The sequence below is a fragment of the Hoplias malabaricus genome, chromosome 13 (genome assembly GCF_029633855.1).
Source record: "Hoplias malabaricus isolate fHopMal1 chromosome 13, fHopMal1.hap1, whole genome shotgun sequence".
NCBI lineage: Eukaryota > Metazoa > Chordata > Actinopteri > Characiformes > Erythrinidae > Hoplias > Hoplias malabaricus.
The window spans coordinates 24480397-24508130 of NC_089812.1; the positions used below are offsets into that span (position 1 = coordinate 24480397).

General features: G+C 38.9%; 1 protein-coding gene across 8 annotated transcripts; it reads left to right on the forward strand.

The window, feature by feature from the left end:
- On the forward strand, window positions 1-27233 carry map3k3 (mitogen-activated protein kinase kinase kinase 3). 8 transcript variants are annotated; one of them, XM_066641876.1, is made up of 21 exons: window positions 1-445; window positions 697-1259; window positions 4474-4575; window positions 4742-4870; window positions 8904-9019; window positions 10852-10936; window positions 12417-12547; window positions 12675-12715; window positions 13418-13517; window positions 13791-13904; window positions 13994-14114; window positions 16907-17040; window positions 17503-17576; window positions 17663-17730; window positions 18072-18167; window positions 18265-18426; window positions 18969-19117; window positions 19838-19969; window positions 20477-20606; window positions 20944-21121; window positions 23373-27233. In XM_066641876.1, exons 6-21 carry the CDS (start codon window positions 10933-10935, stop codon window positions 23599-23601), a joined length of 1863 nt encoding a protein of 620 aa, XP_066497973.1. In that variant the 5' UTR covers window positions 1-445; window positions 697-1259; window positions 4474-4575; window positions 4742-4870; window positions 8904-9019; window positions 10852-10932; the 3' UTR covers window positions 23602-27233. The 8 variants fall into 8 exon arrangements, with proteins under 8 accessions (XP_066497973.1, XP_066497975.1, XP_066497974.1 ...); XM_066641878.1 differs by lacking the exon at window positions 8904-9019 and having other exon boundaries at window positions 4826-4870; XM_066641877.1 differs by lacking the exon at window positions 8904-9019 and having other exon boundaries at window positions 697-834; window positions 1176-1259; window positions 4474-4870.
- Window positions 27234-27734: the final 501 nt, after the last annotated feature.

Sequence of the window (27734 nt, forward strand, 5' to 3'; positions counted from 1 at the left end):
ACGACATTAGTTGCTTGTAAAGCTGCATGAAATGGATGTCAGTTAGAGAACAGCGAGCTGTTTCTGTTTGTGAACACGGACAATTAAACACACAGGGCAGTTCAGATTTACATCTGCGCCGGGATCTATTCTTTTAAACACACTTTTCTGCCGTTTTTGGAGAAAGAAAACCACTGTGTTCCGGTGACGAATTGCTCTGTTTTTTTCTGTCAGGAAACTCAGCGTTAAATAGTGTTTCCACGATTTTCTTGTGTTTAAACTCGTGTTGTTCAGTGAAACACCACTTCAGACTGTTGTTTTATTGCTACGTAGAAGGTTTGTAGTGGGATAAAGACTCGTTTTGTGTTGTTTTTTTTTGGAATTTTTCCGTGTTTTGTCACCACCACCACAGCAGCGGAAAGGCTATCGAGCTTTCAGCTCGCTTAACGTTAACCGCTGGGTGCAGGTACGGTAACGGTTTCATTGTTTTTCTTATGGGAAAACAGACGAGAACGTCAGTGAATTATTATTTTCTGACAAATTAAACGAGACTGAAGCTCTTTCAAACTTAAATAATAGCGTGTTTATTGTTATTTATCGCCGAAATCCACTTTACATGGCTTGAAATGTCAGTGTGTTTATGTTAACATTAGTTTTCTGTAGCTGTTTTCAAAAGTGCTCGCTGTGTGATTAACGGACTTTTTTTCTTTTTCTTAGGACAAAAGAAAAGTTAAACTCGTGTAGAGACCCGGGTCTTACAGCAGGGGCAAAAACTGCAAACTTAAGCAGGAAAAGAAGACTTCAGTCTCGCGGAAATCGCTTGGTGTCCGTTTTTTTCTCTCCCTCCACTTCACTGTAAAATACCCCGCTTCACTGCAACGTTCAGCTTCTTCATTATAACTTTCTGCTCTTTCACTGTAGCTTTCTGCTCCTCACTGTAATCGCTACTAAACTCTGACTTAACCCCCTTCACTGTATCTAATTTACCTACGTTTCATATTATATTAAGCCTGCTAAACTGTAACAAACTTTTTCACTGTACCTTTCAGTCTCTTCCCTGTAACAGCACCTTGACTCTAGTGTATGTCTCCCCTTCACCTAACTTACAACTTTAAATGATGTTTTCTCATCAGCCTATATCATCATAATACTCTGCTGACTTCTTGCTTTTTACATGTTGTTAATTACATGTAAAGGAATGCCATCTTCTCTTAACATCTTTCTGACCAACATACAGTATAATCCTTGAAGACTCAGAGGTTTAGCAGCGTATATGTGAGGTATGGAATTTTTTATACTGATATAATTGAATTATAAATCACCCCCAAATATTATTCAAATTTTCTGTGTAATTCAGTTGTTGAGGAAGTCATCCAGAGTGGCTTGATGTGAAATAGCTTACTGTAAAGAAACAGTTTCTTACATCTTTTCTGTGATGGTGATAGGAGTTTTTACATTGTCCAAAATAACCTGTCTAACTACTTGCATCTAAAGATTTTTTAAATGCAATATAATGCAATTTTATAAATGCTTATAATGGGGGTAAACCTGGAAAAAAATTATATAGGGTTCATTGGGAAACCTTTGGGAAAATCTTACATGTACCCCTTCATCATGAATTGCTGTAAGAATGCATAGACCTAGGATAAACATTTTCTTTAATAAAAAGTACCAGGCATCAGGGCAGTGCACATACCCATTTAATTTAGGAACCTTCTGTGAGAAGACTTCAGAGGCAGGAAACTCTTCTTATCAGAACCACTGTAAACTAATGTTTCTCTGTGCATCAGTGCATTTTACATCCAGCCACACTGACTCTCTTTGTTTACATCTGAGCAATGCAGTTAACTAGGTATTTTTAAAAATCAGTGGAATCTACCTTTTAATGTATTAATTTTTTTTTGTTTTTGTAGCATTCTGTTGTAAACCCTGTATTTTCAAATCCTACAAGTGCACTAACAAAGCCTGTAAAAGGCCACAATCTCTGGCATTAACCGTTTGGTTTGCTTACCTATGTAACACGCAGTCAAGCAAACAGACAGGCAATCTACCAGCCTTATATATTTAAGTGAAAATGTCTAATGCCTTGTCCTCATTTACATGGATGTTTTTTAAAACATAGCCTTGTCTATGCATTTTGACATTTCCTCCACACACAACTTTCTGGGTTATCTAAACATAGCAAAAAAAGTAAGGCAATTTTTGTTTGGTAGATTATTTCTTTGTTGTCACAATGCTTCTTGACAATAAATCTTATAATGTTAGAAAGCCTGTTAATTTCCCCTTTAAATGGTGCCACATTAGTAAGGGACATGCATTTGTGGGATGAGCAGTAGAGCTGAATATGTGGGTTGTACCCATGAAAAATTTGCCAAATCCTCTCTGCCAATGCCAAACGACTTATTCTGCCATTGATTTGTTTGGTGGACTGGATGATTGAAGTTTGAAGAAACAAGACTTATTGGTCAGGACTGCTGGCAGATTATTCCATCCTCTCCACTGCCAAATTCTGGAGGTAGTCTCTGATAAACACCGCTCTGTGGGGGTGAGCATTGTCATCTTGGAGGATAGAGTTCGGCCCCAGACTGTGGAGATATGGGATTGCCGCTGGTTGCAGAATTTCATCTCAATATCTCTCTGCACTGAGATTGACTCCAATGATGACTTGTTTTTCCAGTGAGGGAGATGCATCCCCACACCATCACACAAAATAAGCTGTTTGGCATTGGCAGATAAATTTTACAAATGTGGCACCATTTTAAAAGGGAAATTAACAGGTCTCCTACAGTATAAGATTTATTCCCAAGAAGCATTGTTACAACAAAGAAATAATGTACCAAACACAAATTTCCTAACTTTTTGTGCTATGTTTAGTTAATCCCAATTGAAAGAAGTATCACAGGTGTACTCACTTTAGTCTCACCAAAACCCAAATTTTTGTAATGTCATCAAAACCTGAATCTGTGGAAAATCTGACAAAAGAACAAAGAAAACATTTATAGTGTTTTCAAAGATCAACTCTATTATATATAGACACATTATGAATTTGATGCCTGCAACGCACTCTCAAAAGGTTGGGACAGAGGCAAAATAGGAGGGAAATGATTTTAGAATATTCAAGATACTTTGAATCTAAACATTTTTCCTAAGCAGGTGAATTTGCAACAGGTGAGGGGATCATGATTGGGTATAAATTAAATTCCAGCAAAGAATTTACTGGAAAAAAAAATTTGCAAGCATTGTGGGTTGTGGCTTGCCACTGTGGGGCAAATTTTGTGAAAGAATTGTCAAACATTTCAAAAAGACCATTTATCAAATAGTGCAAGGAATTTACATCTTTCAGAATATACTGTACATAATATTGTATTATAAGTTTGACATTATAAGTTTGACGTAGTTAGGAGAAATCTTATTCTGGCAGGCAACACTGCTGTATGCTCATGATTATTGAACAGGCATGGCATAAGGAACCACCATGCTACTGTGATAAATACAGCCACATAGACTTTGGAGTACTTTGGAAAACACTTGTAACAAAACACAGTCTGCCTCTGCATCAGGAAGCACAAGCTGAAAATATTATACAAGGAGAATTCCATAAATCAGTTCTGTGCTGAATTACTAACATGTTCTCTGGGCCCAGGCTCATCTCAAATAGTCTAAAAGACGGTAGAATCGTGCTGTGGTCAGATGAGTTCACGTTTCAGCTTGTTTTCATTAAAAATGGTTATTGAGTTTTGTGTGCTACTGGCAAAAGGAACCAATATTCTCAGGGATAGGTGCAAAAGCTAACATCTCTCATGGTATTGGGGGTGGGGGGTGACCATGTCATTGGGGACTTTGTATATGTGAAGGTTTCCATTGACGAGGAGGTAAACATGGGTTTTTAGAGAGACATTTGCTGCTGTCAAGAATTTTACTGGGAAGGTTATGGTTATTTCAGCAAGACTAATGACAGGCCTCATTCTGTACATTCCACAACCACATGGCTTCATAGAAAGAGTTTGTGACCTGCCTAAGGTCTAGATCTGTTTCCAATAACGCATCATGAAGAAAAGAATCAGGCAACTGTGACCACATATTGTTTTGTCTTAAGCAGTAATGCACAGAAACTGCAATATCTTTAACACTTTGTATTCTCAGTTCTCTTGTGATTCAACAGTGTAATGAAAATTAAATTGATGTATCATATTTTTGGAGTGTGTTTTAGGCATCAAATCTTAAAATGGTTAAATCTACAAAATACAGTTTGTTTAATGAAAATATTGAAATTCTTTTTATGTTTTTGTCTGTATTGTCAGTTTAAGTCAGTTTGTTTTCATTACGTTTTTAGAAAGCATCTCAACTTTTATGGAAATAGGATTTACACTTTTGTCATTACACCTAACAGCATACATTCTATTTTACGAATTAAAAGGAATGTAGTTGTAGATGTAGAAATGGGTATAGTTGTACCTAATTTATTTTTGCACTCTGTTTTCGGTGTGTCCATAGATACAATGAGAAGACGACGGCGACTTCCATGCTTCAACAAAGTGCTGGAACAAGTCTGTGTCCCTGGAGCGTCTTCCTTTACTATCACATCATGATATGACAGTGGGTCTGTAGGGAAGACCTCTATTGTATTTTACTTTCTTTTTCTGGACTAAATCTTTCTCCATGGTGGTGCAGGACACTGTGGGCTTGAGTGGCTGCCCCCAGGTGGCCAGGCCTGGGGCAGCAGTTTAGCCATGGCACAGTTGCTTTACCTGCTTTACTCCAGGTGCAGAGAAGCTGGATTTATGGGGACAGCATTGCTGAACTAAGCCAGTTTCCATTTCTTGATACTTTTTCTTTTTTTGCAAAGCTGAGGGCAAGAAACTGAAGAGGGAACATTGCACTGTTGGTTCAGGTGAGCAAAGTATATAAGCAATAGCATCAGTACCATTTGAAAATACTATGAAAATTACAATCCGTCACATTTAATTTAGGATGTTTTGTCCTAAGGGAATAGGAAAAGTGATTATGAAACACTCTCTAATGATTTCCAACAGAATGTCCTATACAGGTAGTTAAGACTACAGCACACAGTGTGAAAAGGTTACATACACCTATATGTTGGTCTGTTTTTACCATGATCAATACATTCATTCATTTATGGATGCTTACTGAAGAATTTTTTCAAACCCAAGTTTTTTATTGTATTCAAATTTAACTTTACAGCTGATTGCAGGGAAGAAATGCTATGGAGAGTCTTTGCTAGAAGTGGCTTATTTTAATCATGAAAACATGAGCAATATGTTTTCTTTTCTTGCTCCATAGACTAAACAGCTGTATACAAGCCCAAATCCTGAGGGCTAAGATAAATGTACTTCTGATGGTGCGTTTCCATTGCGTGGTCCCTTGTCACTTTTTCTATACTAAAGCTTCCTCACAATATGTAGTTGGTGTTGTCACAAAATGGGAACAGAGGGCTTTGAAAACCACAGCAATGGCGATGGTAAAGTTGAGCGCTGTTTACTTGTTGTGTATTCAGGGGATTTTTTTTACTTTTTCATTTTTTTGCATGTCTGCCTCTCACTGGAATTTTCCATTGCCCACCGATCCATGGAGCGTTAGAACCTCTTCAAAAGACCAAACTGTAATTTTACAAGCTGCAGTTGAGTCGTGTGAATGTTTTCGTTTGTATATTGGTTGATCACAATATGATATACCATGCGTGCAAAGTGTACTTTTTCATTGAAGTCAGATCTCTGTGGAGTCTATGTAATTTCAGATTTAACACATGTTACACATTTTACACATTACTGCTGATGATTTAGAAACCCCTGATGATTCCACTATTGTTAACTCTGTTGCATCACACCAGTGCTAATCTTTTTATATCCAGAGTGAACAGGTGTGTTTATGGTTTAGTTTCCTAACAAAACTGTTAGATATGTCAATATGACAGTTGAACTGCACACAAGCAGATATTTATCTGGTCTCTGGTGGAAAAATTATGCAGTGCTAAAAAAATTGCTTATCTGGCAATTTTTAGCTTGAACAATCAATGTGCTATGATGAGATAACGAAACCCTGTAGCTGTTGATGAAGGTAATGAAAGGAATCAAAATTGAAAACACACTTTTGATCTGAACATTTTGATGTTTCCATTGAAACTGTTATCAGTAATGGCACTTTTTCTAAGATTACTGCTACGACTACAACTTCTATGGTGTACAATTTCAACTTCTATGATGTATACCATTGAGATGGATTGAAACAAGGCCTTTCCCAAGTGTGGGGCCAACCCACAACAGCCATGTAATTTAATTAAACCATCACAAAACATACCAACTGAAATTTGTAACCAGTATTCCAACCTTTCAGCATAGGACAAAATGTAAATAACAATAATTTGTTCTCACAGTATTAAAAGCTAGAACTGAATGTAAAAACCATAGGAACAAACTGCTCAGACAACAAATCCTGCAAACTGACCATGAAAATTCAGGATTGTCATCTGTTTTTCCTGTGTGTTTGTCAGATCCTTAGATCATATACATGCATCTGCATATTTTGAATGTGACATTTGCCCCCACCCTAAACCAGAGACACATGTAGCCCACCATGGCTTTGCATAACACACCATCTGTGCTAGAGCAGACTGTAACCTTTCAAAAGGCAAAAAAAGCCTTTTCCTGTTGTCTAGCAGGACTGTTGATTTGGTCATCAGAACCCTTGAGCTGACAGGAACCTTTTAGTTGAGCTCCCTGAGGACCTAGGGAAGTCCAACAGGTATTTCTTTAAGCCCCAGGCTCTGAGTGGACTCTAAACCCCACCATATGCAGTAGATCTCAGCCTCAAAGCCACAGTTACTGCTGGGAAAAGCAGCTCTAGACTAAACACCTGAGAGCCAGAGGGAAAGCAGGAGCAGAACAAGGATAAATTTGTGAGATTCCAGCTTGTGTTTGGGAGGGAATACAGGCAAAACAAAGCTGTTGAGGGTTTGATAGGTCCAGGTTTACTGATGGTCTAATTCTTAAATTCCACACATAGTTACATTAAGGTAATTAAGATCAGGAGAGCAGGAGTGTGAATGAAGTGGGGGTCAGACACTGAAAGAGAAAGTAAGAGTTTTAGTCTAACAAATCCACTTTTTGCTATTCTGAGAAATTTTATTTACAATATTTTATTATCATCCATCCATCCATTATCTGTAACCGCTTATCCAATTTAGGGTCGTGGTGGGTCCAGAGCCTACCTGGAATCATTGGGCGCAAGGCGGGAATACACCCTGGAGGGGACGCCAGTCCTTCACAGGGCAACACAGACACACACACATTCACTCACACCTACGGACACTTTTGAGTCGCCAATCCACCTGCAACGTGTGTTTTTGGACTGTGGGAGGAAACCGGAGCACCCGGAGGAAACCCACGCAGACACGGGGAGAACATTTTATTATCAGTTAATACTTTATTAAGGACAGTACCAGGCAGTCACATTTCAGTGCTTTGTCACTACAAGGTCTGCACAGTACAGTCAAAATGAAGTGAAGAAGTAATTAGGACAAGGACTGATTAGCAAATCCTAACTTTCTTTCCTATGAATAGTTCAACTAAATAAAAAGAGAAATTACAAAATGATTTAGCTAACATGCTGTTTACTTACTGCCTGCAAGGCATTTTCTTTACTTCTCAGTTTCAGCAGGCTTTGCATGTGAACCATCCCTGTGTTGGGCCCCTTCTTCAGGACATTTTTGTGGAAAATGCACTTTAGGTTACTATGGCATATTGTAAATGAAGGACAGCCACTTCTTTCCATTACTGTCTTTACGTGGTCTAAAGAGCTTTCTATTGACTGACAGCCAGCAACAACACATTTAAATTTACCCTTGAAGAGTTCATTCTGCTGTTTTGCTTTGCTATTTTAATGTAGCTTTGTTTTCGTAGTTGCATAGTTGGAAATATAAAAAAGAATGACATTTACATTTTTTAATTTAGTTTATTCTCTCAAAACATTACAGCAGATTTGTGTACAGTTGGCCTTTTTTTTCCAGTAACCACAAGGAAGCTGTTCATTGCTTGGATTAATTTTAAATGTCACAGGATTATCTTTTTTTGGAGAACACCAGAAAACTAAACTGGATTCAGTTGTCCTTGATACGCCAGTGTTAATTTCACATGATGTTATGCGTGCCAATACTTGATAATAGTACTGAGTGTGATTTTTTTATTTATTTTTTTTCTCTGTCAGGAATGATGGTGACAAAAAAAAAAAAAAACATTGCTTATGCTTTTGGCATGTGTTTGGCACAGAGAAGTGAAAGTATGTGGCTGAGAAAATGACAGGGGTCTAGGAAAGAAGCTCTGGAGCCTGAGGAAGTAATGTAGTCAGTGCTCTACAAAAGGACATAGTTTACATCACATAAGTAGCTAAAAATTTCCGCTTCTGCTTTGACCACAAAGGGCATAGCCTTCTCTGTCAGAGGTAACTTTAAACTTGGCGAGGTCTGCCACCATGTGTGATTGGGGCCGGATGTAGCTATTTCTGAATAGCCATCTGTGCTATGTATTTCAGTAAGTTGTCCAACTATCAGGATTACCACAAAGCTGTTATACACAATCCTGTGGATGTGGATGGTCTCAGTTGGTCCACTTGTGTGGCACTCATTTTTACTTTGATCTGGTTTAACAGCCTCAATTGCTTAGAACAGGGCTTCTCAATCCTGGTCCTGAAGTACCACTGACCTGAATGGTGTAATGTTCTCCCTGCTCTAAAACTCACAGTTCAACTCAGGAAGGGGTTGGTAATTAGTTCATGACTTGCTGGTGTTTGAAGCGAGTGATTCTCTAAATATGTAGGGCAGTGGTACTCCAGGACCAGGATTGAGAACCACTGACTTAGAAGATTAGACTTGATGTTGGTCATAAGATTTCTAGCAAATATGTCTGTTACAGGGAATACTGTGGAGGTTTTTTAAGAGAAACGAGATAGTGACCTGGTGGAGTGGCAGAGTATCAATAACAACTCAGTCAGCCATACCCTTAGATCAACCTGTTCTGCATGGATACAGGTGAGGTTATTACCTCTTTTTTTTTCATTTGTTTTAACAAGATTGCTCTTGCCTTTTCTGCAGTCTTAGATTGTTGCTCTGTAGCTTTTACTGAAAGTTTCAGTGTCTGTGACCCTTATAGTGTAGTCAGTGGTGAATATTATGGGATGACATGGCCCTGAGCAGAAGCCTGTTCTGGCTATGCGAATAGCAGTGAGTGTGTCTCAGCCTTAAGGTCAGTGTATAAACTGGTGAGGGCCAGGATTGACCCAAAAGTCATTAAAATAAAAATAAACTGTTGGACACCAATTACAGCATGTTAATCGAGCATTTATGATGTCCAGTTTACTACAGGATATCATATGAAGTATGAAAATATTACCCTCTTAATATTTACAGGAGATTATACCATAGCTCTGGGAAGGCTACATCGCTGTACAGGGCTGAGGAACTGAAACCTGAAAGCTTTTCTAAATGGCAAATATTTTTCTCTTACTTGATGCATTGTGCCAGGTTTCTTCATGCCAGCAAAGCTGAAGTTACAACTCTTTTGCAGCCCAGATGATCCAGTCTCTTATGTGCGAACACACACACGCACATGCACGCCATGCACTCTCCCAATGCTGTTACAGTAAGGCTCACACAGGGAAATCCTACCATATGCCTCTCACAAAAATGTCCTTTTTCTTTTTTTTATTACATGTGTTTTTCTGGTTTGCTTTCAGGCCAGTTTCATAACACACTGTTAGTGTCCGTGTAATTGTTGGTTAGAGTCTTAGTTCATCAGGAACTTTTCTTCCACAGACTCTTATATTTCACTATGAGAGACAAATAATTGGGCCAAGATTTACAATGTGATTTGACATAATTTCACTTTTCGAAATATCTTCAGGAATAATATCAACCTCATGCACTAATCACTTAGTAGATTTGAGTCTTTGTTACTCATCTGAGGTTATCAATGATCATAAATTGAGTGCAATGATAACAGAAAAGAATGTTAGATTTTGACAGTGGTTTGCCCAATTAGGAGATAAAGGGGAGACCTGTTGCAGAATTTTGGTAAAATTTTCTAAGTGTCTAAAAAGTTATGGCACTCAAGATATTAGGTTTTGCAGTATATTAATCACATTGAAATATTTTGCTAACATTTTCCATGTAAAATTTAAGACTCTCTTTTAAGATTCTTTAATTATCTGTAACCGCGTATCCAGTTCAGGGTCACAGTGGGTCCAGAGCCTACCTGGGATATTTGGGCGCAAGACGGGAATACACACTGGAGGGGGTGCCAGTCCTTCACAGGGCAACACACACATTCACCCACACCTACTGACACTTTTGAGTCGCCAATCCACCTACCAACGTGTGTTTTTGGACTATGGGAGGAAACCGGAGCACCCGGAGGAAACCCACTCGGACACGGGGAGAACACACCAACTCACAAGTCACCTGGAGCAGGACTCAAACCCACAACCTCCAGGTCCCTGGAGCTTTGTGACTGTGACACTACCTGCTGCGCCACCGTGCCGCCTTCTTTTAAAATTATTTTAAACTATTTAAGTTTAAGAGAATACATTAATAACATTAAGAGAATGTAATTATTTTATCTTATAAAATAAAAATGAGAAATATCTGATCAAGGGTTTTCATGTTTGTTACAACAACAAAATGAATCCCTGCTTAGTATACTAGACAGCCTTAAACAACTAGCTTTGAGGATAATTTAATAAAGGTCAATAAATGGTGTAAATAATGTATCATCTTTTTGTTTTGTTTTGTTTTTCCCCCACAAAATAGTGGCAATGTGCTGACAGTGATGACCATGACTCTTACACCTCCACTCTTATTCACAGGCTGTTGATGGGTGGTACTAGAAGTACAAGTGTGTGAAAACTCTAAATCTGAATACAGAAAAGGACAAACACACTGCAAAAATGAGTAAGTTCCTCTTTTGTGCTTCTGTATACTTAGTAAGATCAGTGTACTCTGGACCATTGCTGGTGCAGGGGAAGGGAGATACTAGATGGCAGTGAATGTAATGTTAATGTACAGATCTTATTAGTGGAGAGTAAAAAAAAAAATACTATGTATACTTTAGACACAAGTAAGTGTCCTTAACTCTCCCAGCATTTTTCTGATTTAGATATTCTGATAAAACAAATAATGCATTCATATAACTCGAATGATATGTACTGCTGATCTAAAAACACCTTGCAGCAGTGAGAATGCCTGTGAAAAGAGAGGGAGATAAATCTGATGCACAGTTGGCTGCAGTGTGTGTGCCCAGTCGCAGGTTTGCCAGTTAGATGAAGCTTCTCCGATTCTCTTCCTCTCTCTCTCTCTCTCTCTCTGTCTCTGTCTCTGTCTGTCTGTCTCTCGCTGTCTCTGTCTCTGTCTCTGTCTGTCTGTCTCTCGCTGTCTCTGTCTCTGTCTGTCTGTCTGTCTCTCTCTCTCTGTCTGTCTGTCTGTCTCTCTCTGTCTCTGTGTGTGTGTGTGTGTATGTGTGTGTGTGTGTGTGTGGAGGTGTGTGAAGTCTGTCCAAGCTACACACTGAGAATATTTTCCCTCCGTGAGTGAGCAAAGCCAAGACACAGCTCACACTCTAACTTCAAACATGAGAACAAAGATCTCAAAAACATGGCAATCGCTCTCTCATGCTCCTTTACGCTGGCATATGGCTCACTGAGTGTGTGTATGTGATCAAGCACAGTCTTATTTAGACAGGAGTTACACAATGATTCCTCTGTACCTTCAGTGCTAAGAACAGAAGGTTTTCTGGAGCATAAAACACTGAGGAACACATTTCATCTTGAATTTTTTGTGAAGTGTAATTTTCTTTCCTTTCAGTTTATTACATTTTTGAGTTTATAAATACATTTATAATTAAATTGAACATTTTTTTTATTTAAAAAAGTGCACACACTGATATCACCCTCAAGTGTGTTGGTGAACACGTATGTCCCCTGAGACAAGTGAGGCCAGTCCAGCTATTTTTCCCAAACTGCTGCCGTTGCCTGTGTAAAGGCCTGAGGAGAACGCAAACTGTCCTTATCTGTCACATCAGCTGACAGATGCCTGTGCTTGCTAGCCCCATAAGCAGTGATGGAGAGAGGGGCGTCATTCTAACAACCCAGAGAGCAAGGCCTGTTGTGCTTGCTAGGACTCTGGGCCTTAGGTGGTTGAGACATTGATTAGACTTCTGTATCCCTCAGAATCCCAGAGCCATGATATGTTTTATTTGATGGAAATTTAAATTCTGGAAAGAACTGTATTGCAGTGATTTTATATTGCCCACCCCAGGAATAGGCAAGAAAATGTTTTTTAACATCTTATGATTACATCACAGGTCATCAATTGGTTTTTTGTACTTTAATTTAAATGACAACGTTTCACTTTTGCCGTCTGCCCTCTTCTGTAGACGAGAGACAGGCTCTCCATTCTATAATGAAGGACCTGGTGGCTCTGCAGATGACCAGGCGGCAGCCAATGTCGGTCTACGACACGGCTAAAGCCAAACCTGTTACCACAGCCAGCACGACCAACAGACAGGTAAAGCAGGCACCCCACCACACCAACACACACTGAATTGAGTGCCAAGTATTAGATAATATAGTAGATTGTCACCTTTGTTACTATGGTATGACCTCCTAGTGACCTTCTGCCTCTTCACATATAGGATGATGTGAGAATTAAATTCGAGTTTGGTGGTGAGAGAAGGTAAGCAGAGTGTAAATTATACGTTGAGTTTAGTGTGTTTAGTGCTTTCTGTAGTGTATTTGCTGCTTCGGATCAAAATAGCCACAAGTACAATTACTCATTGTTCAGGACATACATTTGTGTAGGTTACATATACACAGGCAAATGGACCTCAGTGAAAAAACTGATCAGAAGCTGAAGAGATTATCTAAAGGACATAACCAATAAAGATATAATATAAGCTTACATTGAATATTTGAAGAACAATAACAGCTATTTTGATGTGTTTGTATGTTAAGATTATACTGAAATGATGTAAGTAAAAAATTAAAAATATGAACGAATATAAATATACATTTGTTATAAAGTAACAAAGTTTACAAACGGAGAGAAATTGGCTTCTTCAAGTAAATGTATGTTTATGTATTTTAAATATATACACTCTTTTGATTATACAGAGTCTTTCAAAATACACACACACACACATTGACACACATTCACTAGCTCAGCTCTCAAACTGGTATGTGAGTGGAAAGGGAAAAGACTGTGGTTTGACTGTGGCTGCCAGGAGAAACCACAACTATGCTAGGTGTGCTTTCAGGAATCTGTGTGCACTGCAACTCTCAGCTCCCGTGTGTGTGTTTATGTATGTGTGTGCAGTTTTGTGTTACACATCTAAAGAAGTTGTAGCTGTATGTTAAAATCTCTTCCCTGTATGTGTAGGATAATTCTGTTTGGTCGGCCTGTGCAGTTTGAGGAAGTCCAGCAAAAGGTCAAGACTGCCTTTGGCCAACAGCTGGACTTGCACTATATTAATAATGAGGTACTGATCCACTCAGACAATTATTCTTCATTAAATGAGATTTATTCCTAATATTATTCAGAAGGGTAGTACAAGAGGATTTCTAAACATACAGCTGATATAATAAGCCTGCCAAATTGAAAACAGCTGATTTAAAAAATGAATTGATGAGCAGAGAAGAACTCTGTTCTATTACAGTCTGTTTTTTTTAGCGTGTGTTCAGAATAAAATATATATTTCAGACCTAACATAATGTAACACATTTACTATGCAACTGTGTCTGTTTGTATGCAGATGTCCATCCCTCTTCATGGTCAGGATGACTTGGACAAAGCCATTGATCTTCTGGACCGCAGCTCTAATATGAAGAGCATAAAGATCCTGCTACTTACCCAGGAGCACAGCAATGTGAGTTTTAGACACACACACATACGCACACGCACAGACTCAAGACATCAAACAGTGTGTTAATGAGGGATGCATGTTGTGCCTTGCAGGTGTCTTCTCCGTCTCATCACTCTGGGTGTAAGCAGGTTCGAATCAAAGCCTCTCAGTCCACAGGAGATGTAAGCACAAGCTACCAGTCTTCAGAGACACGGGGACGCCATCCTTCAACCAGTGAGTGCATACAAACCAACACACATGGTACTTTATTTAGATTTAACATATAAAATAAAATATCATATAAAATATGGAACATTATTACATTATATACATTACTCATGGGTATACACACAGACACACACACACGGTCAGATTAACAAGTGCACAGGGGAAAAAAAACCCTGTAAGTTACAAAACCAGGGTTCCGTATGTTCTGGAAATCTGACTAGCTCTCTAGTGATTGCAAAAACATGATAATTATAAAATGTATAATTTTATGAACATTTTAGAAACAATAACATTTAGGTGAAGTCCTGAAAAAATTCAAATTTTTGATCTTAAACCAATGTTTAGCTTATTCTTTCTTACATAGTTGAAAGAATCAGCTGTTGTCCAGGTTTAGTGTTCATTTCTGATTTTGAAGTTTAAAATGTTACAGTGATGCAAGTTAACAGAAATGCAGATGCTTTGTCTGAATTGCCTACTAGAGTAAGGTTACACCAATACACTTCAAATAGGTTAATTTACTTCCCTTATTTCTAATTCTAATTTTAGCGTTATTATATATAAAAAAATAATTTTTGACACTGTGGCACTAAAAGAGAATTTACAGTGAAACTTGATTTCACAAGTCTGCATGTAGTGCTTAAAGTAGTGTTCGCTCTGTGTTTTTCCTTTGGCTCATGTTGACACTAGAGCTCTAATGTAGGCAAGCAGCTTACAGAAAGAGGAAAGAGTAACGAGGAATTAGGGGAACAGGAAGATGTTCAAAGTGGCTTGCATTACTTTCTGATATTGCGTCATGGCTCTCTCTTTCTAATGCGCAGACCCAGCCTGGTTCTCCTTATTTATTTCTATTCTTTATAAACTAATCTTCTGTCTTTCACTTTCTCTCTTTTATTCGTTTTCCTCTCTTTCTTTTCTCCCTTTCCTTCTCTTTCTCTCTCTCTCTCTCTCTCTTGCTCTCTCTCCCTCTCTGTTGTTCCTTTGACTTCCTCTGTGAGTACTGGGTCCTCTTCCTTTTCCTGTCCACCATCACTAGCTGCTGCACAATGGCCTGCTGGCCTCCAGCCAATCAGATTGTGAGACACTATTAGCGTGTTGAGCCATTGGCCTTGTTCGGAGATTGTGTTTTGGGGGAAGGGGAGGCTGCTTCAGCTTGTGAGGCCTGGAAAGAAGCAGGATTTCTTAGAGGGTCTGTGTCTGGAGGAAAGAGACGTTTGTTTATGGTTGTGCGCAGTCTAATGATTCAGCGTCTCTGCTCTCTGATAGCTGAATTCTGCTCTTGTCCCAGCGGATCTGTTGCATGGACTCATGCAGGCTGTTTTCATGCTGATATATTCTTCATGAGCTCTGTTTCAGCTCTTTCACTGAATACAGATTTGTTACATCATTCTTCAGCTGGTCAGAATAAAGCCTCTTTCAGACCTGGCCTTCATGGTTAAGTAGAGTGAGGCATTATGTCTCACACAGTCTGAAACCCCACAAAAGTCAGAGATAATGATATTTTTCCAGTTGGTTTGAATTTTGTTTAGTCTGCTAGATGTTTCCAGAACACTTGAGCAACAGACGTTCAGTGGGCGATACTGGATACTTTTTCTGATGTCTGTTTGAAGAATGTTTTGCAATATTTGAAAAATACATTAATAATGTTAACTTTAGCAGGTAGTGTCGTCGTCACACAGCTCCAGGGGCCTGGAGGTTGTGGGTTCGATTCCCACTCCGGGTGACTGTCTGTGAGGAGTTGGTGTGTTCTCCCTGTGTCCATGTGGGTTTTCTCCGGGTGCTCCGGTTTCCTCCCACAGTCCAAAAACACACATTGGTAGGTGGATTGGCGACTCAAAAAAGTGTCTGTAGGTGTGAGTGAGTGAATGTGTGTCTGTTGCCCTGTGAAGGACTGGCGCCCCCTCCAGGGTGTAGTATTTTTGTAGTATAAAGGATATTGTCAAGTTGTATTTATGTATTTTAAATTTTTTTTAACTCTATACCTTCTGTATCATGACACAGCAAATCTGATTATAAATATAAGGCGATATAGTCTACTGTTGTGGGGTCTCAATGAACTGTCCGTGACATGCTTTGATCAGAATACCACAAAATTCAAACCCAGCAAAATTCTCCCCATTTAAACAGCCCTGTTCAGAAAGGCATGTTTCAAAGTCTCTTCCTTTTAAATGAGCACAAGAGCCCAAGATTGCATAAGGTATTTTTCTTTGCTCTCATTTTCTTCATATTTAATTAATACTCTAATTTCTCTGCGCTCGTTTGTTGTTTTGCCCAGTTTAAACATTAAAAATATGGCTCCATTGTGATTGGAGAGACTCAGATGAGCAGGTGGGACAAATCCAAAGGCTCTGCAGTTGAAGCAGAGCAAAATCAGAATGAATTGTTTAATCCTGATTTATGACCTGGGCAACTTGCCTCTGACTGGGTGGGCTTGTTTCACAGCTTCTGGGTTGGTAGGCTCCAGATCCCCAAATTAAAGTGCTAATGGACTGAGCAAGGGATTTTTCATAATATGGCCCTTTTTAAGAAACTTGTTTACATTATTGTTTCCTGTGGATAATCTGTGATTATTTGAGATGCTCAGAGCAGACTGTTAAAAGTATGACATGTCAGAGACTGCTTTGTATATTTTTGCCTTACTTTATTCTCACAGCCAGTTTAACAGCAATAACTTATAAATTGTGCAGCCTTTGTTCTTGCTCGTTATGTTATGTCATGTGGTATATAATCATGCAAGTGGAAGACATGCGATACCACTCTGTGATGGGTGAATCTGTAACAAACCTTCTGTGCTCTCTAAGGCTCCCAGAACACTGGGCGAAGCTCTCCACCTCCTGGCTATGTTCCAGAGCGACAGCAGCGAATTGCACGCCAGGGATCCTACACCAGCATCAACAGTGAGGGGGAGTTCATACCTGAGACCAGCGACCAGTTAGTGAGTGACCCTGCATACACACACACACACACACACACACACATACAAGATGGCGCGGTGCATCTGCTGCCGTCGCGTCTGTTGCGCAGACCTAACCCCTTTTCGGCGAGTGGACAGACGTATACAAGTTGTACTTGTATAACTTTGTATGTGACAATAAATTGAATCTAATACATTTATGCACCCTGGTACTGCTGCAAAGAAATACGGTGTCTGAAGCAAAATATTGCCAACATCATTTTCTGCAAATATTAATTTTAAATAGAATAAAAGATCTTTTAATTGCAGCATATTTTAAAGCTTGCAAGCTTTTCTTGTTACAAAACTCAAAAATGATACTTTTATAATTAATATTTTCTTTTTCATATATATTATTTAGAAGTTTGTAGACATAAATTAATACTTTTACTTACAAAAATATTTGAAAAACTAGTAGATGAATAAAATTTGCTGTGTCCTCAGGTCCTGGATCCATGGAGCAGTGCAGAAAACTCTGTGTCTGGTAGCTGCCAGTCCCTTGATAGCAACTCAGACAGGTCAGAATACGCAATGTTTTCACACACAGTGTTAGAATTAAATCAGCGATAGACCGATTCACATGTTGGATCTTGTCTCTCATTAGTCCCTCACTCAGGAAATCCCGCATGCACAGAGCCAGGAGTTATCCTGACAACAGACAGGACTGTGCAGGTGAGTGCATAGACATCGCCATTGCCAGTAATTCAGAGTTCAATTTCCTTCTTATTCATTATCATGCTCATGTCTTGTGCTAGTGCTGCACTGTATGGTGTTTACTAATCTTTATCGTAGAGTTGACTATTTCAATAATCCTGCAGAAGACTGATTGAAGATATCTGTGAAACTCAGCAAAAGAACATTTGCAAACTATTGGTTTTAATATATTTCAAGCGAAAAGAATGGAAGCAATATGTAGCAATATAATATCAGTACCAATACTTTGTTCATGTAGCTTCTGTACTAGTAGAACTTGTACATATGTGTTTGATGTCTTCTCTGTTCTAATGTCCCAGATCGGGAAAACCATGTATATGACAAGGTCGTTGGGAAAGGAGGAACGTACCCACGGAGATATCATGTCTCCCTGCATCACAAAGACCACAGTGAAGGTAGCGAGAGACAGTTACAGATGCTTTGAAAAAACAAACAGACACAGTCTCCTGCCTTTAACCTAATTTGTGTTTTCCTGTGCCTTTGCGTTCTCAGGTCGGCGCACATTTCCCCGGATACGGCGCCCTCAGGGAAACCTATTCACACTAGTGCCGTCTCGCCGATCTCTCAACGGCAGTGAGGAAAGTCTGGGCACATGGCAGCTGATGGATGCCCAGTCCCGACTCCGTCCACAGGAACGCCCTGTTCCTCATAAGTGTAAGAGAATCCTAAAACTCATCCTAAGTGTTCAGTCTACTCCAGACAGATTGTATTTCATTTTCCACAAAAGAGAGAAAGGAAACAGGCTTAACCTCATAATTTAGTAGTTATTTTATAACTGCAAGGTACTGAGACTTAATATATGAAACTGAAAACCATGCTTCAAATACCTAATAAATTAGATATTATCTGTGGCTGGTCCAAGCTTATGAATCCCGGTTTGCTCTCAAGTTTGGATTTTCCCAAAACTCCTAAAGCAGCTGGTTGAGCATTTGACAAACAGGCTCTGTTGTACTTGATGTTAGACGTGAACAGAAAGAATGGCTGATGTATAACATAGGGTTGTGTGTGTGTGTGTGTGTGTGTGTGTGTGTGTGTGTGTGTGTGTGTGTGTGTGTGTGTGTGTGTGTGTGTGTGTGTGGATTGTGGGCATAATATGCATTATGCGATGCTGTTACATGCTGCCTCTGCTTAACGTCATTACATTGTTTATTGTTTGTGTCTATTGTGTGTTTTATCTGAAATGTTTGTGTCCCCAGCCCCCACGGCACCAGTGACATGGCGGAGAGGGAAACTCTTGGGGCAGGGAGCATTTGGTAGAGTTTATCTCTGTTATGACGTCGACACAGGCCGGGAACTTGCTGCCAAACAGGTCCAGTTTGACCCAGCCAGCCCTGAAACCAGCAAGGTATGTAACATTTAAACACACCGCTGACAGAATTTTCCATTTGTCCTAAAGCTAAAACATGTTTTTGATGAACCTCTGCACAATGTTCCCCGGAGGTCATTGGTCTGGCACTGTCCATATGTAGAATAAAAGAAATACAGTGTACAAACACATTATCTGCAGTTAGTAGTTACTGCACAAAACTGATCAATATTCTTCCGAAGCAGCAGTTGTGTAACAGTTTTTAGCTATTATTAGTTATTAAAAGACTATAGTAGTATTTATTTTATTTTTATTATTTTTTTGTTCTTTTTAATTATTTTCAGTTTTCTGTCCCCATATCATTCTCCTGTTTGCTTTTCCCCCACTCTCTTAAATCTTTTCCTGTCTGCCACAGCAAAAACACGCACTGTCACTTCCTGTATCTGTGAGAGTGTGTATGTTTGTGAGAGGGGGTTGGGATTGGAATCAGGGAGAATTAGATGTATTCATTGTTTATTTAACTTCTGTGGTGTTCATGCACACTTAAACACATTTATTCAGGGTCTTGTTTTTCCCTTGATACACAAAAATAATGGCAGGTTTATGTTACAGGGTCACCTTTTGGTGTTTATCATCCTTTAATCCACTTGTGCACTGTGCTCAGAACTTTGTCTCTCTTTACCCCAAAAGCCTGAGGTTGAACTCTGTTTTCTACTGAAGTCCACCATATCTTCCTCTTTTCCTGCTGTCTCCCTGCAGGAGGTCAGCACTCTGGAGTGCGAGATTCAGCTGTTGAAGAATCTTCACCATGAGCGCATTGTGCAGTACTATGGTTGCCTTCGAGACCACAATGAGAAGACCCTCACTATCTTTATGGAGTACATGCCCGGGGTGGGTTCTGCAGCTTAACCCTATTTTAACCGATCCTGGTGATAGTTCCACTAAACCTTTTGTTTCCTGAATATTTGTTTGTTTCCTGAATATTTGATGATTGTTCACATCCTCGTTGGCCTAAGCAGGGCAGATTAGTATTTAGAACTGAAGGTTTCTTTGAGCCTGAAGGTTTTTGTGAATTTTGTGAATGCAGATATCGAGACAAAAAACTATTTTTCAGCTTTTGGTTTGATAAACCATGCTATTTTAATATCAATTTAAAACTTAAAATAACACTACAAATCTGGTGAGAAGAGTAAATTACCAGTCAGAAATGCCTTTTTTGCATGTGCATTAATGAGAAACATATTGGAGAACAAAAGTTGTATATGTCTCTCCACTTAAGGTTTTTTTTTGTAAGTTAGGTAATGCAACTTTGATTACCTTCTGTCCCAAAAGAACAGTAGTCAGTTTTGATTTATTTTGATATTTTGTGAATCATTTCTACCACATTTTTCCACACAGGGCTCAGTTAAAGACCAGCTGAAGGCCTATGGGGCCCTGACAGAGAATGTGACTCGCAAATACACCAGGCAGATCCTGGAGGGCATGTCCTACCTGCACAGTAATATGATTGTCCACAGGGATATCAAAGGTACTATGTAGTCCAGTCTTTCACATATTTGAATCATTCTTGTGTTGAAAAAGATTTAACTGCTGACAGGTCCGGTATTCCAATCTCTTAATACGGTAACTTGGGGTCTCCAACTGTTTGCAGTTATTTTGCTGAATAAAAAGTCTTAGGTTTTTGCAAAGACCTGGGAATTTGGAGAACATTAACGTTGTAACTTTTTTTTTTTAACCACCATTCATTCTTACAATAAGGATGGACAATGAACTTATTTTGCTTATAATAAAGCTGAAATACCTTGATATGCAAATGTTTAATATTGTGTCCTCTCTCGTGCTGTTGTGTTTTGTGCTTTGTTTAGGTGCCAACATCTTGAGAGATTCTGCAGGCAACGTGAAACTTGGAGACTTTGGGGCCAGCAAGCGCCTACAGACCATCTGCATGTCCAGTACAGGAGTTCGCTCAGTCACAGGGACCCCTTACTGGATGAGCCCAGAAGTTATAAGTGGGGATGGTTATGGCCGTAAAGCTGATGTATGGTAAGTCCAGAGTTAAGCTGTACTAATCAGTTAACACGTTTAATGGAGCTGGAGTTTGCCTGAGAAGCTTGTGTAATTTAAGTGGTTACCAACAAAAATTTCCCTCACATTCCTGTGTAAAGTGTGTGTGTAGTGTTTTTCAGTCTGACAGCAGCCTAATAATTATGGAGCAAGTTGTCCTCCAAATGGCAGGACCTGAAAGTCCCTCAGTAATTGTCTTTAAATTATTTTTCCAATTCATCTCATAGCAATGGAATAACAAAAACCTGTGTGTTTTTATTGTTACCGAGTGTGTTCATTTGTATAACCCTAACATGAACATCTAAACTCTCTCTGGGACTTGTGTGACATTTCACAAATACTTTTTCTCTTACCAATCAGCCTGTCATGTCCCGTAAAATTATATTATGGGAAAAACAAATCCAGCTCCAGTAGTGCTTTAAAATTCTGTATTCTACTTTAATCACTGAGAATGAAAGGGTGAACAAAGGGGAACTAATTAAAACTAATCTAGGGAACTTTAAATGTGTCTGTTTGAACATACCTCTCCATAAAGGGTGAACGAGCAGTGTTTGATGCCTATGTAAGTGTGCATTTAATACAGAAACAGTGGAACAGTTCCACTTATCTGAGTGAGGAATGAAAATGAGCATTAGTCATAAGCATGATCTGACGTAATAACACATTTTATGGTTAAGCAGCCAACATAACTATGAGAGGTAAAATGGAAAGTGAAAGGTGGGAATTTTAAAGAAAAAAGACACTTGTTAAAGGGTAAAGTAATAAATTTAACGATTCAAATAAAGATGTCTAAAGGGGAAAGGGAGTAGTGTATTTTTAATGATGGGAATAAACTACAGGGCCATACTTTCACACAAACTCTAAGTAGGAGGAGTTACCTGCGGTCAAGGGATTCTCCTTCACAATGTCATGTGACCCACCAGCTGAAGGACATGGCTGGCCAAGAGCCAGCCAGTGGGCATATAACAGTGGTCCGGAATGTTCCGGGTTGTTAGTGTGTCAAGGGGTCTTTTTAGGGAACGATAGCTTGAATTAATCACACACACACACACATACACACAAACAGTCTTAAGCATACATATTCTCCCGCTCGCTTCATCTCAAACTTGCACATATACAGAGCTCTCTCTCTCGTTCTATTAGTGTTCAGTGCTTCAGCCAGCAAAAACACCCCTTAATTGTCAACAGCTCTGTAGGGGAAAGTTTCCACCAAAACATTCCTGTGCAGCCTCCGCTGTCTTATAGGCAGCCATTTGATAGGCCCTGTGGATCTGACCTGTGTATGTATGAACAGCTTTGTCTGCCATTGTTCTTCCTTTCACCCCAGTAAAGAAGCTAAGAAGTACTTACGATGAACTCACAATGGATTTAGTTAGTGTTTCTTTGCCTTGTTGACTTGCGTGCAAGTATATTAGCAGATAGCACCAATCCAATATGCTGGATCAGTGTGCACACCCTTACTGACTATAGTAAATGGTTCAGGTATCAGTCACATGGGATTGATCCATTATCGATAAGTTTTTACGCATAATGCTGCTCCAAAAAATTACCCATATATTCTCACTGACTTTTACTACCTTAAAAGGGAGCTCATAAAACATTTAGTTCCTATCCTTAAATCTGATTGGATGGACTGAACTGAACTGAATCTGTTGTAAAATACACGATATACACACTCATATATGACCACCTCACCACATCTGAATATCATAATATGACACTTTATTAAACATAGTCAGAATTAGTCAGTTCTTCCTGAACAGCGTGGCCCTTCAGAAAGAGGACAAAAGCAATGTTTTTCAACTCCTCTTCAAAGCCTTCAGAGGACTGGCTGTGCAATATTAAACTTTCGTGTTCATGTCGCCTAGCATTATTGCTCCCTGTTAATGGACTGCATTGTGTGGTGTAAGAATAGTTTATTGTGAATATTTTTATTTTTATTTAATTGAATATAGATGTATTTTACAATATTTTATATTGACTACCATTTTATAAATGCAATAAGCGACTCAACGTTACACCGGTCTTACCATGTTGAAAGATGTTTTAGCCACTTTTGCTTCTCATTGTACCAAAAACACCTGCATGGCCTCTCGTGACGTATTGCTTTATTTAACTGCAAAGTTTAACTGAAAGCATTTTCATCTGGAATGAAGTCAAATGCATGTGATACTGTGTGATGACATTTTTGTCTTTGTTTGTGTGTGTAATGTGTGTTTTCTGTGTTAAGGAGCCTCGGCTGCACTGTTGTAGAGATGCTGACGGAGAAGCCCCCTTGGGCGGAATATGAGGCCATGGCGGCTATCTTTAAAATAGCCACTCAACCCACTAATCCCGTGTTGCCCTCCTACATCTCGGAGCAGACTCGAGACTTCATCCGCCGCATCTTTGTGGAGGCCAAGCATAGGCCCAGTGCAGAGGAGCTGCTCAGACACCCTTTCTCTCAGATCCTCTGCTAATGAATACACTTTCCCAAAGTAACTCTTGTATGGAGTGCTATCTGTCCAAAAACTCAAGTAATGATCACAAACCATGGCTCCGAAGACAGTCTGTACCTCATCATGAATAAAACATCTGACCTGCCATCATCCAGTCAGCAGCAAACAAATTTCCTTCCTAAATCTGTCTGTAGAGGGCAATCTTTCCATGTTCACTCTATGACAGCAGTGGGCAACAAAGGACAATCAAGTGCTATAACAGGCAAGTCAGTGGTGAGTGGCGACAAAATGGTAGATAATTTGAACTGTTTTTTACTAGACTGTACTTTGTAAAGTGCCTTAAGAATCCAGGGTGCTAAAGCTTCAACTCTTAAACACAAGGTTAATGCGGTTTGCTTAACATTCAGACAGCCGTGGAAGGGCATGCAAGCAACAAAACATCATACCCCATGAATGTTTTTTTTTATGTAGTTTATACAAATTGGAAGGTAAATGATTTATGATTTGAGTTTAATTTTATTCAAAGTCATGACCTCCAGGATCTGTTGTGGGACCTAGAGACTTCCTCTTAAGCTGCCAGTGTTGTATCTGTACCTCTGCCAAAGTCTTGCATTTTAGTGAGTTGGAGTAATATTCTTGTGTGCTCTCTTGGTTGTGCTAGTTTCTTCAAAGAATTCATGGGACTGTAAGGCCTGTTTCACACTTGCTACCTCTCTGTGGCATCACTTGCTTTATATTTTGCACATGGAACAACTAGATTAGAGTGTTCATACTCACTATGAACAGCACAGCCTCCATGAAGTGACATGTGCCTATATATTTTTTATTTGTAGCACAATCTCAAAAATACTGTAAAGACTACAGTAAACCTAAATGAACTGCAGTGACATGAGTTGTATAATGTTTTTTTCCAAAAAATGCATGAATCCATTAGCACTTCCCGTACTACTTATTACCCACATTTAAGCTGAAATTTAAATAACATTACTCTTTAAAACTACTCTGATAATGCTCTTAACTAATGGTGCGACCATTCTGAACTAATGGTGTTACCATTTAGATAGAAAAGAATATGCTGAAACAATTATTTGTATATTAAAAAAACCCTCTTTTACAGTCAAGCTGGCTTTTTAAATTGTTATGAGAAGTGGAAATAGCTGACTGAAGATATGTGCGTTAGAACAGCACATTTTTTTAAACCAATGAGAAGAACTTCAGTAACAGTTTTATTGGTCAGTTTTCATAAATGATTCTGTTTGACTGGTTTATGACAGTAGTATTTTGCTGAAAAACGACTGTGAGTAATGTATGGTTTTACAGAATATAGGAAAAAGTAAGCAGTGAAAATCTGAGCTAGTATGTAAACAAAATTTCTTGTGCAAGTAGTTCTTCGCACCTGGGAGTGGTTTCTATTCTATTCCAGACTACATTTTTTTACATCCTTATCACAAACACTGAAATATTTCCAAACACATGTCATATTGCAATTAGAATGCACTTACATACCTTAAAATTCTAAAAACTCCAGTAATAGATTGCTGTTAGCTTTGTATCAGTTGCTAAACCAAAACCAGTTTCCAGATATTCTTCCTTGGTAGAATCAATTTCAAGCACTTACGATTGGAAGCCTACCATGTATGGCATGCATATCTGTATCTGCAGTAACAATGCCACATTGCTCATGCCACACACAGGGGTAGTACATGTGAAAGAGACCTAAGATGAAACTCCTTTTTGGGGTCATGCCAGCACTGGCTTACTTATCTGTTCAGCCATTTGTTGTCTGCTGCACGATACAGCATACTCTGGCTGCGTTTCAGATTTTACAGCACAGCCTTTAAACTTAAAGGCTGTTGTTTGACTAAATGCTCTCTGTGACAGGGTATGTAGATTTAGCACAGACAGTAAATGCCTGTCTTCTTCTTTTTCCAAAGTACCTGAGAATTGATACATGAAGATGTTTTCAGACTTCAGAAAAACTAAACAAAAGAACAAATTTAATGTTGATCAAGACATTTGTTTTTTTACTCTTTTTTAGAGTTAAGCTACACTGCATTGTGTTGGCTCCTGTAGAGGGCACCATCAGAGTGCTTTAGAAGCAGCTACTACGTGTGAGAATAAGCCAAATAACATGAAAGGACTGTAGACATGTTACTTGCCAGATTATATACTGTATGGTTTGGCTAAGGAGGTTTAAAGCACATTAGGATTACAATCTATTTTTTATTTTTTTTTGTCTTTCTGAAAACCATTTGAAAGAGATTTTGGAAAAGTGTATAAAAGTGTTGTGCCTGATGAGGCGGTGTTTTGAACTCTCTTGGATCAGATGCACTTTTGTAAAATGAATGTTGTTGTATTTACCAAATTTTTCATATTTTACCAAATTTGTCATAATGTGAAATTTTTATTTATATCCTAGTGCTCTGCCATCTTTTTATATACACAAATATTCATGTACAAATATATATTTTTATATATGGACTCTAGACTATTTGAAATGGATTGATGTCTTTTGGAATATGAAATCTGAGACAAGTTAGAAACCGAAAGGAAAAAAAAAAAAGAAATGAAATCATGTAAGCAGCTGGTTTTGCAGAGATTTTACAGCGTATTTCTTTTCTGAGTGGAAAAACTGACTCTGGCGGCTTCACCTGTCTCTGATCTGAGCCCAGCCGGAACCTGTTATATGTGTGTGTGTGTGTGTGTGTGTGTGCTTATTCTTGTGCATGTGTCCTGTTTGACTGTTGGTTAGAAATGGAACCTGACCCTGACAGCAGTTATGTTTTAGGCTATAACAGATTATTTCTGTAGTTCAGTAATTCATTGTGAAATATAAAGCCTTACAGTTACTTAAGGAAAAGGCACATAGCAGATCTCCCTCTCCTCCAAATTTACTCTGATGGGATGAATTCAAAAAGTCATTTGACAGCAAACTCCATACGTCTCCATACACTGTTTAGAGAATTAGTTTTTCAGATAGAATATTGAAATTGTTGACTGCTACATGTTGTATAGTAGCCTAATGCAGACTAGAGAGAGAGAGAGAGAGATTCAGAAGGTTTTGGGATGTTTTGTACCTGCTTTGGAATGAGGTTGTATAATGTTAAAAGTGGGGACTTGGTGTATTGTGTGAAAGTGCTATGAGATGGAGTGAGACAAAGAGCTGATGCTCATGTAAAAGAGCTGGTCAGCCCCAGAGAACAGCGTTCCACTCAGCTCGACGACTTTGTTTAGCTCAGGGTTTGAGTGACAGGTGCCCATCTCACGGGCACAAACATGCTCTGCCCAAGCAGTGTCTGCTTTTGTTTTATTTTGTTTTGTTTTTTTCTGCCAAACTCTTATTATTCTGAAAGTTATTTTGACCTCCTACAAAGAATTATTAAGGGATCGGGTGAGATGTAAAATGGCTGCTACGTGTTTTGGGCAGCTAGGAAATGGTCTTGAACCAGTCTTACAGATCCGGCCTTAATGGAGAGTCAGAAAATTTTAGTTTCTTTATTTCTGTGAATTTTGTAAAACCCTGGGGTAAGCAAAAGATTATGGACCAATAGGTTAAATATATACGAATATGTATCTTGACGTGGGACTTGCAGTGCAAAGTCCAATGTATCAAAGTTATTTACTTTTAATAAAATAACTGTATGCTCAGTGAGGGTGGTGTTGTTGTTTGTGTTGGAAAAGCTTCACCAATGATACATTGCCAGACACACAATTGCTGTAAATAATGTCTTTTTCAAGGCCTTTAAAAAAAAAAAAAAAAAAAAAAAAAAAGTCTGAAATTATTGTGTTGGTGTGGGTTAGGGTTTTTTATTTACCTCCATGTACAGTTGGTTGATTACTCAAATCACTGTCCTATTTTCTTGTTCTTCCCAGTGTTTATGCTCTGTGTGAGTGTGTGTGTGTGTGTTGTATCCTGTTTGACAGTAAGTTGCTGAGTTGCTTGGCAGGGCCATCTCTGTCTCTGTTCATGTTGGAGTCAGTGTAAAGCTGCAGAAGCACTAAATAACTGAGTGACTTTATGAATAGACTCTATTGTGTCTCTCGTAAAGAAGCTGCTCAGTTGATGTCTTTTTTCCTCCGTTTTTCTTGCAGAAATAAAAGGGTAGATGGAGTGAAAGAGAGACACATTAACCTCAGATGGTAGGAGACCCACA

Excerpts from the sequence above, each read along its gene's own strand:
- map3k3 (XM_066641875.1), top strand. Across the intron at positions 17,577-17,662 it reads CTTGATAGCAACTCAGACAG|TCCCTCACTCAGGAAATCCC; the intron begins GTCAGAATACGC and ends GTCTCTCATTAG. Across the intron at positions 19,970-20,476 it reads TTATGGAGTACATGCCCGGG|GGCTCAGTTAAAGACCAGCT; the intron begins GTGGGTTCTGCA and ends TTTTCCACACAG.